General features: G+C 37.3%; 3 protein-coding genes across 4 annotated transcripts; all 3 read left to right on the top strand.

Moving 5' to 3' along the window:
• Positions 1 to 992: 992 nt before the first annotated feature.
• LOC116840271 (longitudinals lacking protein, isoforms N/O/W/X/Y-like) lies at positions 993 to 6,529 on the top strand. Its single transcript, XM_032806789.1, has 4 exons — positions 993 to 1,194; positions 2,646 to 2,696; positions 3,734 to 4,186; positions 4,392 to 6,529. Exons 1-3 carry the CDS (start codon positions 1,149 to 1,151, stop codon positions 3,976 to 3,978), a joined length of 342 nt encoding a protein of 113 aa, XP_032662680.1. The 5' UTR covers positions 993 to 1,148; the 3' UTR covers positions 3,979 to 4,186; positions 4,392 to 6,529.
• LOC116840376 (zinc finger protein 57 homolog) lies at positions 6,429 to 7,152 on the top strand. Its single transcript, XM_032806995.1, has 3 exons — positions 6,429 to 6,441; positions 6,536 to 6,883; positions 7,139 to 7,152. Exons 1-3 carry the CDS (start codon positions 6,429 to 6,431, stop codon positions 7,150 to 7,152), a joined length of 375 nt encoding a protein of 124 aa, XP_032662886.1.
• On the top strand, positions 6,906 to 12,581 carry LOC116840270 (longitudinals lacking protein, isoforms A/B/D/L-like). 2 transcript variants are annotated; one of them, XM_032806786.1, is made up of 2 exons: positions 6,906 to 7,862; positions 9,981 to 12,581. In XM_032806786.1, exon 2 carries the CDS (start codon positions 10,004 to 10,006, stop codon positions 10,358 to 10,360), a length of 357 nt encoding a protein of 118 aa, XP_032662677.1. In that variant the 5' UTR covers positions 6,906 to 7,862; positions 9,981 to 10,003; the 3' UTR covers positions 10,361 to 12,581. The 2 variants fall into 2 exon arrangements, with proteins under 2 accessions (XP_032662677.1, XP_032662678.1); XM_032806787.1 differs by lacking the exon at positions 6,906 to 7,862 and adding an exon at positions 8,501 to 8,908.
• Positions 12,582 to 13,444: the final 863 nt, after the last annotated feature.

Below are 13,444 nucleotides of genomic sequence, written 5' to 3'. Positions count from 1 at the left end.
ATATATATATATATATATATATATATATATATATATATATATATATACACCCAATTTTCTGCTATTTATAATAGCGAAAATATTGTCTTATCATGCAATAAATATACCAAAGTGACAAACCGTATATAAGCAAAACACTAGGATAAATTAAGTTTAATTAAAAAAAAACATCGATCTGTGAAATGTGCTGTTTCGTGTATTGTGTGGAATGTAAATGCTCAGAACGAATTCATTGATATTTCCTGCGTACCTGACGGCCTTCTGAACTTTGATTAAATAAAGATACAAATATATAAATATATATATAAAGGCATGCATACAATGTCATCAAAATATAATTATCAGAAATTGCGGTGAACTAAATAGACCTTCAAAAATCGTATCTTATATTTGAACTTTTTTTGTTGATTAATTTTATTTATTTATTTATTTATTATTTATTTATTATTTATTTATTTATTATTTATTTATTTTTATTTATTGATTTTATCTTATACCTGAACTTTAATGATATTATTAGATTGTCTTATATTACTTTAGTAGACTAATTTACTTAGATTTTCTATATTTGGATTTTTTATATAACCTTTGAGGTATCATTCATATAAAACGTTCTTTTTACTTAGCATGTCTTTAGTCTCGTGCTGTGAAGGAAGTTCGATTAGTCCGAAAAATTTGCATTATTTATTCGTATGTTTCCGAGATACTTATATATTTATATCATTATGATCAAAGTAATCCTGACTTAAACCCGTCATTTAATTGGTAATTTCATTGTTTGCTCTTCCAGTTCGTCCGCACGTTTGCGAGCTAGGATGTATCTCCACGTGCGACTACTTCTTTCGAGTGGCAGTTAATATCCCCGAGACATTTTTCTAACTGTGGTATCTTTGTTTTCAGTAACTTGGTACCCGCTACCCACCAACTTCCATTTGTACCGGTGCGACGCTTGCGATAGGCAGTATCGAAGTAAGATCTCTCTACAACGTCACAAGAGGCTGGAGTGCGGCAAGGAAGCGCAGTTCAAATGTGTCCTGTGCCACGCGAGATTCAAACACAAGCACAGCCTGCTGAGGCATTACAACGTCCACATAGCCGACATGAAGATCGCGAACACGTTCGGAAACGAGGACAGATCCACCTGACGGATGGAATGGCAGGGATTCTCGCATCTTCGAGAAGCAATGCGAGCAAGTATAACGAGATAGTAGAATTGTGTGATAGACATCAGATGATCGGTGTATTCTCCCACGCGTGCGTAAGCGTGAACGATTCAAAATTGAAGAAAACGTTCGCAAATATTGCGAAGGTAAACCAAAGCGTGCGCGCGTGTTTGAGTTATTAATTATACCTCTAAAGGCTGTGTTATTTAATTCAATTGTTTTTAGAAAGTCTCAGACAGCACAAACACCTGAATGCCACCTTAAAGACGTTTATTTCTTTTGGAGAAACCTTTAAGAAGTCTTCAAGACGTCTCTTAGAAATTTTGGCTGTCTGCGATAATTATTAGGAATGTTAAATTCTGTATATTTCTACGTTTCTTTGTAGTATTTTACATGTATTTATCGTCACTTTGGAATGTGGATAACGGTATTTTTAACAACCTCCTTTCTTCCATTGTTCTAGATATATTTAATTTTCATTGCTGTAGTATGCGGGATAATACCGAGTGAAACTGTTTTTCTGAGAATATTACTAACGAGCATTTTGTTATATTGTGCAATTCGAAAATTAAACGTAAGATTTTATAATAAGATGAAAAATTATTACGCTAAAGTTGTTCCTCTTTTAAGTGAGTATCAAGTCGATTTTTCGAAAAATGTTAAGTGTATATGTTATAACTGATGTTTAAAGAAATACAAAAGAAATGAAAAAGAAACGCAAGGGCGAAGATAAAGATTCATACGTCGAGAATACGTTGAATCAATGGTTATATTCTAATCATATTAATTTTTCTTTTTAGACTCGATATGGCCGATTGAGGTCTTTCTCGTTTATTAGGGACAGCCGCTTTATTGGACCAAAATGGTCAAGTCTCAATGTGTTCAAACTAAGCGGAACTTACTGTATAATATAAGTGATGCGATTGAAAAAATACGCATCCGTAAAAAATACTCTGTTATATAATTATATTCTATTATTAAATAGAATATTTTCTATTAGACTATTTTCAAAAATAACTCGAAATATAATACAAATGTAAAAGATGTTGAAGAAAATGTTAAAATATATAAAATATTTGTTACATCTTCTGAAGAAGAATATATTTTTCTAGTTGTATATTATATTTGCTGTTTGTCTAAGTTTGGTTCCTATTACGGTGAAGTTACAATTCATATTTCTTGCAGGTATCACCAAGGACTGCGTAGAATCTAGCAAAGAATATCATGACCTAACAATCATTCATTGTTTAGTATTCAGAGATTATATATGTTTATTGTAATTGTGTGAAGAACTGTTTTGCATCCCAAAAATACTGTTCAACATCTTTATAATTGATCGAATAAAATTTCATCCTTAACCAAATCGCGATAATCCTTGTGATTAACTGTCTCTTCTTCGTGACGAAGAAGAGATTAATCGTTATCAATCGTAAACCCTTTTGTACTCGGAACACTCGCTTTATCGATCGATTATTGTTTCAGGTCCTGCTAATCCGAGTATGACGCACTACAATGCTCATCAACAAGTTCCAGGTATATTTATTTATTCTTTCGAGACATCAAACTAGGTTTATCCTTTGAAAAATGTACCAAAAATGGACTGTATATGATATATATTAAAAGTATGGGACATATATTTTTTAGATGTGCTTTTTAACAAATTTAAAGGTTGAAACATTTTTTCACTTCGATAAAATTAATTGCGAGTGAGTATTTTCAAATAACACGTTGAGAAATATAAGGAAGAGTTTTAATACCCTAATCAAATATCTTCAGAGAAATTATTTTAAACGCGATAGTTTTATAGTATTTCATATACTTTATAATTAAATAAAATGGAAAGAAAACTTATCTCTATGATATAATGATAATATTTATTTTAAGTTATAATGTTTAACGCTATATTCACCAACTCGCGTTAGCGTTACTTCACGTAACCAAAGCAAAGCAAGCTTTTTAAATGGAGCTAAACCGGCTTACAAAATACAATTTCTCAGAGATAAGTGACATAACGTAAACTTCACATTTATTTAACGCAACGTTGTCGACGTAACAATATATAGTTAAAATATAGTTAAGGAAACACATAATCATAAAGCATACGTTATAAACTCTATAAAGCAAGCGTTATAGTTATGACGTAAGCGTTACAATTATAACGCATGCGTTAGGAAGTTACAGAATAAACCTGCAGGGCCCATAAAAATTGACGAGAGACACTTTCATGTGTCTTTTCATAAGCTTCAAAATATACAACTTCAATTTTTTTAAAGCCAGTCATTCTGCTAAGAGGCTCTTCATCTCCATCTGAAACTCTATTATGTTTACGATTCATCTTACTTTGTAGAGATAACTAGCATCGCTAATAAATTCATCGTCAGCAAATAATCTCGATGAGCTGTGGCTCTTTGTTGCACTAGTTGCACTAATTAACTTTGTGTACGAGATGCTGAGGTGGCGGTCACACTACGCAACACAACGCGCCCAACACGAGAACCGTAGTGCACGAGACCGCGGAGATTCGCGCCTCGCCTCAACAACTGGAACTTTGATCTGTTTTGTATTTTCAGTACAGCTGCATCGCTTTACGACACCCATGTGCCACACTTACAACCATGTGAATTTTACGCAACGCGCGTTGGCCTGCAGCAATTGCCCGCGTACGTACAGCACTATGCGCGCACTGAGGTTCCACGAGACCACCGAGTGCAATCAGAATCCGAAGTTCATCTGTGATTTTTGCACCTACCGATCCCTCAGACGGGCCAATCTGCGGAGGCACATGCTGCGGAGGCACAAGAGGGACATGCTGTAGTAAGCGGGACCTCTTGACTCTATATACTTATATCTGTCCGATGTGTCTCTCTTCTAACCAACTTGTAACTTCGAACGATTCGCCGAGCTGGAGGCTTCCCACCGAACAACTCGTGACGAAAGACGTCTACCACGACTCAAATCTCAAACCTACAAACTATGCAAAATTTGTGCGATCCAGATCGGTCAAAGGGTTTGGAGCGTACAAGGTGAACAGACAGACATTCTATTTCGTATATACGTGTAGATTAAATTTTGCAACACGTATTGTCATATACTTTGCGTCTGAACGTCGGACATTGTGACGTGGAATCATATTTCATCGTTTCGACAATGCTGCGAATTGAATAAACAGGGCTGACGACGTCAATTCACAATCCTTACGGTAACAAGCCTTGTATCTGTTTTTTTCAGGATGCTATTACTCGATTGTCGCCGCATCGGAAGAACTGAAATCTGAAGCCGAGGGTGACACCTTCGGATCCACTGGCGTGCGCTATGTTGGGCCAACATTGAAGCACCAATGATTACAACCACGTGCATATGTTCCAAGTACTCTTACAAAACTGAGAGGAAATTCAATATGCATAAGCACTTTGTGAACGCAGGCACATAGAAAAAAAATAATTCCGTTAGTGCAATTGAATGTTCTGTTACATGGGCGTCAAGCGAAAACTCGGTTGTAACAACAGAAAAATTCCCCTAGGAGGTTTCTACTCCGCCACTGGCTCCCAGTTGTCTCAACCGAGTTTTAACGTAGCTGAGTGTTTAGACGAGTGTTTTCGTGTGACAGAGATATTATTCCTCGTCAGTAGGTTTTTCGTCTGGTCCCCATTCAGGTAAACCAACTGAAAATTCCCTTCCGTGCGTGTTGAGAATGCATTGTGAAGGAAAGACGCGTCCGAAACCGGATTCGGTTTCTTCATATATATGTAACGCTTTCTCTGGCCAGTAAATCAAAGCGGAAGGAGTTTCGAAACGTGTCGAGCACGTTTTCTTTCAGATATCGTAACTTTCCAAACTTTGAAATAGTTCGAAAAAAATTTTCAACTTTGAGAAACATATTTCCCCAAATCAAAACGAAATAGGATCGTAAACTGATGTTGCCTTTGTTTTTCTTTTCTTTCTCTTTGTTCCCTCTTCCTTAATATCTTCCTAATAAGTGATGCAATAATTCTGTATTGCAAAGCATATAATTTTGATTGGCTGAACGCGACCATGTTTGCGACATACGTTGAGACGTTATCGACAGTTTTCTCGGCTTTTGTACGTCAAACATGCTTTCAACCAAGATATCTCAGGAACAAAAACTGTAATCGCTTTTTCTAACGTCGATATGAGTTTTTGATTGTAGTCAATCAGATTAAAAAATCATTCTACGGGGTCTGCGGTGTTTTATCATTGATGCAAACGTCATCTTCTTCATCGAAGTTTTCTTTCTTCGGCAGATCATTCAACATCCACCGTCCATTCAAAACACGCCATTTTCAGCACATGCGATTGTCTTTTTGCGTAACAAATAAGATAAATAAATTGTACTTAAATATATCTAAAACATCTTGTATAAATGCATTTAGGTATACACACATGTATACATATTTAACATGTCCGCAATCGTCTAAAGGTTACATAAAAATATTTGTAAGCAACCCGCAACAAAGACGCAGACAAATATCGAAACATCACAATCGCTTAAAGCGAAATTCTGGTTTAGATGGTCGGAAAATAGGAAGTTTTTTCGAAATTTTTTCCAAAAAGTTGATAAAAATATCAATATAGGTTTTTGATCGTACTACTCATTATTGTTTTAAATATAAAAAATTATCAGAGAAAATTGGAATTCCGTCTAAATTTTTTATAGCGAGCGTGATGTCGTTGAACGCCTCTAACTGGCAGGCAACATCACAATTTGTGTAATATTTTGAAACAAATGGGACAAGAAGATCTGAAAACTTGCTGAAGGGTGAATCTGAGTCCTTTGGAAAATTTCCAACATTAATATTTTTCTCGGGACACTAAATAAAAAAGAAAGTGAGAACTAAATAAAAAAAGCAAATGAGAAGAAAAATGACTTGTAATTTCAAAGTGCTGCCGTTTTGTTAAATTTTCACTTTCTGCATATAATAAAGGTTCATTCTGCAGAAAATTTAACACATTTAAAAATTTCCTTGTTTCATTTATTTCGCATTGTTAGTTCGCTTTAGTTGTACTGTCGCCCATCATTTAGAGGCATTCGACGACACTGCATTCAGCACAAAAAATCTGTTAATGAAATTACAATTTTTTCAGTGAAAAAATAATATTTTAAAAATAATATTTTTTTATACTTAAAACCATAATAAATAGCACAATCAGAACTCTACATCGATATTTTTATTCATTTTTGTGAAAAAAATTCTTAAAAACTCCTATTTTTTCGGTTATCTAAACTAGAACCTCTCATTCAATAAAATGAAGAATCGATGTAAGTGCGTGTCTTGTGAATAGAAAAAGGATTTTCTACGGCTGTACCACGCTCTCTTATTAACAAGCGCATGTCTTTTCTTGTATGCTTTCAGATCACGGCCGAGACAACAGGGAATTGGATCATTTTCAGTGCAAGGAGGAAATAATTTACGGTGAATACAAGACGGAACCACGTCACGATGAGAACAGTGCGGAACCAAACAACAGCGCGAATGATCTAGAAGTACGTCACGAGGACATTGCGAAACCTTCGAGTGCGAACTTGTACCATTGCAGTACCTGCGGCAAGCCCTACAGGACCCGAGCGTCATTGAATTACCATCGAAGGGTGGAGTGCAAAAAGGAGCCTAGGTTTGCGTGCACTTTCTGTACTTACAAGTCCACAAGAAGCAGCAATCTGCGTAGGCATATGTTGCTGCATTGTCACGTCATGGAACCTCGTAAAAGAAGCTCGTAAAGAAAACTTCCGTATCATATCTCGTCTATAACTCAGTGTACGAGCACAATAAAAAAAAGTCTTCATTCTTTTAACTCGTTGCTTCACTTTCATCTCGAAAACTTCTACATTCTTCAGCACATCCTGTATCGCTCTATCTCTATATAAACTAATTCTATTTCTCTATAAGTATCTGTCACTACCGTTTATATAAGTATCTCTGATTTTTGTGTAAGTTAACGCCGTTATGCTATTTCAGATGTGTGCGAGTGAGAATCTTCGAAAGGTAAGTAGCTGAAACACGTGAGTCTTTATGGACAGCTTTATCTGCATTGAGGGAAAAGCTTGAAAATCTATTCGCGGGATATAAAATTTGTTTTAAAATAACTTTTATATCCCGCGAATAAAATTTTCCAGTATTTTCTTTTCTCAGTGTGCGATACGACCGGTTAATATTGTTTTTAGTTTTTTGTCTTGATTCTCTGTTTTCCCAATTAAGTACTCAAGAAACGTCTTGCAAAAGATGCAAAATGTATGTACGAGTAAGAGACGATTGAATTTAGCGCGCGCGGAGAATAATTATTTCGTTGAAACTATTATCTCAAATTCTGTCGTAGTTATCTCATCAAGACACTCTGTTTACTGCACTTTCTCTTTACAGCCTTCTTTTTACGCTGAGAAGAAATACTTGGAAATTTATTCGCGGGATGTTTGTTTCTGCGAAATGAACTTCACGTTCCACGAGTAAATCTTCAAGTATGCTTTTCTCTGTGTGCAGTGCCTTCGGTGCTGCATGTATCGCCTACGAAGATAACCGCGAGCAGTCGTTCATCCTTTCTTCCGCTTTTTCAGATGCCTCGCTTGACAACAGATACATATATCGAATGGACATCGAAACAGGACGGAATGTCGCAATTGTCACAAAATTGGCTTCAGTCACTCGACGTACTATCGCCGGCAGAATCGGAAATTCGGAGGTATCGGTGCGTCCGCTGCGTTTTTGTACCGAGCAAAATTTGATTAAACATTAAACGCCGATCGTAAATTACCGATCGTAAACGCCAGACGAAATTTGTCTTAATTTGCTAATAAAACAGCAGTTGTCTGCGATGCATTCTATATTATATATTTATATATCTATTAATTTTTTGTATGCGTATCTTACTTTGATCCCAAAGGATAAGTTTTTCACGAACTGAAACGTTACTATTTTACATGTTAACGTGTTATTTGATCTTGCCACAACATTACGCAAATTGAACGATTGGTGAACGATTATCGCAGACTCAAAAAGTTAAAAAAAAAATTTCACGTAAATTCTCATTCCATCTTTCGTCATCTGACCTTCCGACTCCTCAGTATATTTATACACACAATCGTACACTGTTCTTAATTTAAATCATTAGCTTACAACGACACCGATAGATTCACTCAGTGAGCTTGATGTCTCTTCTCTGTTCGCACGTAAGAGACGACATCGAACAGTGTTTCGGAAAATGCCAAGATTTTGTGCAGATTAGATTTGGTTTCCGGGTTTGAGCCGCGTGGATTTTTCTTTATTTGATTCCTTTCTTTGTTTGAAATCAAACAAAGAAAAATCCACGCGGCTCAAACCCGGAAACCAAATCTAATATGCATGGACACCGTGAAAGCCTAAAATATCAAATTTTGTGCAGATTTTATGTTGAAGATTCGCTCACGAAACTTACACCTCGATTAATATAAGTTTTATTCAGTTGTATAGCCCTTTCTTTCAACAACTTTCAGCTCCATGATCACGAATGTTGTTTTCGGATCGTTGAAATTGAAATAGTGTTTACGTTTAGTTTAAGACTCCCGAGCCGATTAAGTTACATCGATCGAATTTCATAAATTACGTTAAGTTACATCAAGTTTCTCCTCCCAACGCGTCCATGTGGGCGACTGGTGAACACACGATGGACCTTCCATCCGTTTAAGTCGTATATTTTCGCTAAGAAGAGAAACAATGGTTGTGTTTGGCGACACGAAGTGACCCGATAAGCTATCGGTAAGTAACAGATTCGATCGATGTATGACCTCGTGAACCTCGGCTAGATTGAAAACATACACCATTCGGATTCTCGAACCGCCGGTCGCTCGCCGAGCTCTTCGTTCGGTCGCCGAGCACGACCATTACCGCGAGTTAAGGCCTTCGCGCACAAATTGCCGTAAACCTAAGACCTTCAGAGCCTTTAGCTGAGAAAGCGATCAAGCTGTTGCTCCAGATCTATGTGCTGCAGAAGAAGACAGAATTGCCTCGATAAGCACACTCGGAGAAAGATGCATAGTAATGGCAGCTTTATAAATAACAACTATATCAATTTTGTATGTGAAATCAATGTATATAGTTGCATAGACTACTTTGTGGTTGTTGCAACGAAAGCTGCAAGGTTACGAGAACTGTATATACTGAAAAAAAATTTAGAAAATTTATTTGGGAGATGTAAAGTTTATTCCTGTGGAATAAAGTTTATCTCTGGAGAAATATGGTTTATTTCTTGAACTCCACAAATAAATTTTCAAGTATTTTTTTCTCAGTGTAGAGTTCTCTAATTCTCTATACAGTTCTTCTAACCACTCAGTTTTACTCGCAATAACTACAAAATAGTTTATCAAACTATATACATACGTTGATTCTACATAGAAAACTCGTATAGTTGTCATTTTTCATACACTATAATTATATTACACTGAGAGAGAAATAGAAAATTTATTTGTGGGGTATAAAGTTTATTCATAGAGAAATGAACTTTATTTTATTGAAATAAACTCTATATTCCAAAAATAAATTTTCGAGTATCTTTTTCTCAGTGTACCATGCATATTTTTCCCCAAGTGCAGAAGTAAAATTCAATACTTTGAAATCTTTGCTGCACCATCACTTCTATCTTCTTCTAAAAAACAATATCCTGATCTTAAAGCAATATTCTGATTGGTTCTACAGCTGAAGTTTAACGTCTTACGTTCACGGATACTCGTCGAGGTTGAGCTCGAGTCGCACTTCCGGTCACACCGCGACTCGGAGCATCTCGTGCAGAATAGTGGGACTGACCTAAAGCTCCTTCTTCTTTTATTTCCAGGTGCCATCAAGCGCGAGAACTGGATGAATAGAACGTTGATGGAGGAATTCGTGAGTTTGCCGGTGCAGGTGCAGGTGCAGGTTCCCGAGAATAAGCCACTACTGCCGTTCGCCGAGCTGAAGATACCGAAGGCCAGCAATTTTGTCAGTGCGAGGCCGCGCGGTCAGTTTATATGCGACCGATGCGGCCGGCCGTATATGAGAAAAGACTCGTTGCAGCGTCACATGCAGTACGAGTGCGGCAAGGAGCCGCAGTTCCAGTGCCCGCAGTGTCCGCAACGTTGTAAGCGCAAGGCGCACTGCTTGCGCCACATACGTCGCCGACATCCCGACATAGATCTCACTTTAGAGGACCATAAGCTGAAAATAGAGATCGACTGAGCTTGGACGAATCGTTGCCGGGATGAAGGGCGGCCACGATTGAATCGAGCAACTTAGAACGAAGGGATTGGAGAGTAGAGCAAAGAGAATGGAGAGATTCCCGAAAGACTCTCGTATGCAATAAGGGAAAAGAATTCAGCCAGCATTTAGGACACGTATAGGGGACTTTTATTTTATTCTATGGTTTTTCTTTTTTTGAGGGGGGATATACGTGTCGTTCAGATCTCGAAAGGACAGAAATTTGCAGGGGAGGAAATTGAACGAAGGGATAACTACCGCGGTTGTCAGTGCGCGAATTTTATTGTGTTAAATTTGTGACGTGTATTTAACGCTAAACGTCTCGTTCATGACCCTCTTCAGTAATCTATACGGTATTTGTAAATTTTATCACGTTAATCAACGTTCATTGTGAAAAAAATATACAAGAAATAGTAGATACTTATTCGCGCGGCGGGGCTGCTAATAACATATTTGCTTCTATACTATATATACAATAGTTTTATATATTTATATAAAAATTTGTATATATTTTAATATATACAATATTTTTCAAACAAGGAAATGCACATTTCCTTAAAACCTCAAGCGAATTTTAGATTTTCATGAAAATGATTATTTGTTCTAGTTAAACAAAAGCGTTTAAGTATATATATTATTAGTACCTATCAAAATAAATATTTACTATTTTTTATATATTTTTTTCCTCAATGTATATATATCTTCAATTTGATGACTCTCCTTCAATTTTAGAACTCTCAGATCGTTTTGTCCTTTCGCAACCTTCATAAAATATTATACAATTGTGACCTGCTAAATGGACTGAATAGTATTATACTTACAACATTTTTACACGTATGTAAAGTAAATGATTTGCAAGGAACATTCGCGAAATGTCCTTCTCCGATCAAAGCCTTCATCCCGAGTAACGAGGTTACAATAAGCAAATCCCGCTTGACGGAACCCTTTGGTAATCTCACTGAATTTCTCAGATTTTCAAAAAATGTAGCGCATTACTGCCATATGTGGTATTCGTAAGATATCTCGATTAACTGAAGATTGATAACGTATTCTTTTAAACGTACTTCGTAAAACAATGACACAGAATACGTATATATATATGTATATATATATATATATATATATATATATATATATATATATTTTTTAGGACTTTTTCCTTATATTTACGTACATATAAAACTCGTGTTGACAGAAGTGTTATTATAATATTTGAGTGATAATTGGACTGAAATACGTTTCAGTACGTTATACAGGTGGTAAGTTCCGCTAGATGTATCTCGGTTCTACAACCGAAAATACCCGACTGATTTTATTTATTGTTCGAGGACCACTCACAATAGTTTCTCGATTAGTGTCTGTGTTTCGTTTCCTAGTACGTAAGACAATCTGCTGATCGGTCGGTGCAGTCGATCGGTTGTGCTCTTTTACACTTTAAGTCTTTATGTGATCGAGTGCCTTATCATAAAGTAATTAATTGGAAAAATAATGAAGTACACAGAGCTCTTGACGGAGATCCTTCGCGTTGAGAAGGAATCCTGTATTTTTTGACAAAGAAGGAAGACATGAAGAGCGGAATAAAGAGGATCGGATCGAGGCGAAATTTTCACAAGGAAGGCTAGTTTTAAAGTATTAGTTCATAAGCAACGCGGCGAATATTTTTTTACATTGACCAAAACATATGAAATGTATTTGAGTATAAACATGTTAAGACTGATTACATCGAAATAGAAATTGATAGACGCGTCCCGAGAGGTTTCTGATTACTCAGTATACCCTCACAGTTCTCGGTCGTACGACTTACGAAATATTTGAGATATTTCGAACATTTATTTCGATTAAATTGGCGATAGAAAAATGTTCACATGTATATGTAGGATCAAACATCCAATTATTGACATTCCCCTATAGTCATTGACATTCTAGGAAAAAGGAGTGGTCTCTTATGCGATCAGCATTGCAGTTAAAACTTCTTGCCCTGCGCTCAATGATTCCAAGAAAGAACCTCATAACTAAAACCGTGTAGAACCGCCACTGGTCGCAAGGAAAACCAAACTTTCCTGGGGTATCCATGACCGAGGGGGATCAGTAATCGGATAACGATATAATCAGGTGTTTTATTTTGCATAAGAAAAAACAAACAAACAATAATTCCCACCAGTATTATATTAATTTTCTTTTCTTCAATAAAAAGAGAAAGTAACATTGAGCAAATAAATTGCTGGAACACCAGATAGTCTCATGTGTGTGTGAGAGAATGAAATGTATCGAAATTTCCTATCTAGCCGCGACGATGTAGGACAATGCCATTGCTACACCGTGAGTCCCGTTAGCGCAAAGTTAGCGCCACGTTAGAAGCATTCTCTGTAAATAGTTGACCTTCTCGCAAAGAATCTTCGGTTGGTTTAAGCGCCATTGCGACAGCTATATCTGAGCAACTGAGTACACCCTTCGCATCTCTTGTTTCTTTCTCCTGCCTTCTCCACCTGTCGCGACATCAGGGGAGCAGCATGCGCACTAACCTTTCTCTCTTGAAACTTGTACATAGAAATGCCACTTACATACCGAACTTTCATCGCTTGCGCATCGAAAGGAACACTCACACCCGTCCGCCAGCGAGTCTCTCTCAAGTCCCGACGAAGGACTTACGCGTCGGGACGCAACTGTCCGAACGAATGTGTCAGCGCGGACTCGGGCCCGTGACTGTTCCTCTCGCAACACGCAATTTACCGCTCCTTCCTCGTATGTGAAACTCATAACTAGCTGCTTGGGGCTCGAAAGTAGGGACACGAAGGACACGCATTCTTTCCTCTATCCTTGACGAGTGAGCGACGCCGACCGTCGCGTCGAAGCCATCCGTGCTCTCGAGGATCTCTCGGAGACAGCCTTCTTTCTAGGACACGTCGGGAAGAAGGCACCTTCCACCCTCGACGACAGACAACCTCGATTTCGACATACCCCCCCTCTCCCCCGAAATAATTAAAGATACACAGACCGAGAAAGAGAGAGAGGGAGAGAGAGAACACGACAAGGAACGGTGAAAGAGACGGGCAGACGGGCGTGGAG

The sequence above is a fragment of the Odontomachus brunneus genome, unplaced genomic scaffold, assembly GCF_010583005.1.
Source record: "Odontomachus brunneus isolate Ranch 3 - 2012 unplaced genomic scaffold, Obru_v1 Obru_scaffold_009, whole genome shotgun sequence".
In the NCBI taxonomy this organism is placed as follows: Eukaryota; Metazoa; Arthropoda; class Insecta; order Hymenoptera; family Formicidae; genus Odontomachus; species Odontomachus brunneus.
Note: the sequence above shows the minus strand (reverse complement) of the source record. Positions and strands in the feature narration are given on the sequence as shown.

Coding starts and splice junctions, on each gene's coding strand:
- LOC116840271 (XM_032806789.1), top strand. CDS start 1,149: ATGGAATGGCAGGGATTCTCGCATCTTCGAGAAGCAATGCGAGCAA. Junction 1,195..2,645: donor TCGAGAAGCAATGCGAGCAA/GTATAACGAGAT, acceptor TTATTGTTTCAG/GTCCTGCTAATCCGAGTATG. Junction 2,697..3,733: donor TGCTCATCAACAAGTTCCAG/GTATATTTATTT, acceptor TTGTATTTTCAG/TACAGCTGCATCGCTTTACG.
- LOC116840270 (XM_032806786.1), top strand. CDS start 10,004: ATGAATAGAACGTTGATGGAGGAATTCGTGAGTTTGCCGGTGCAGGTG.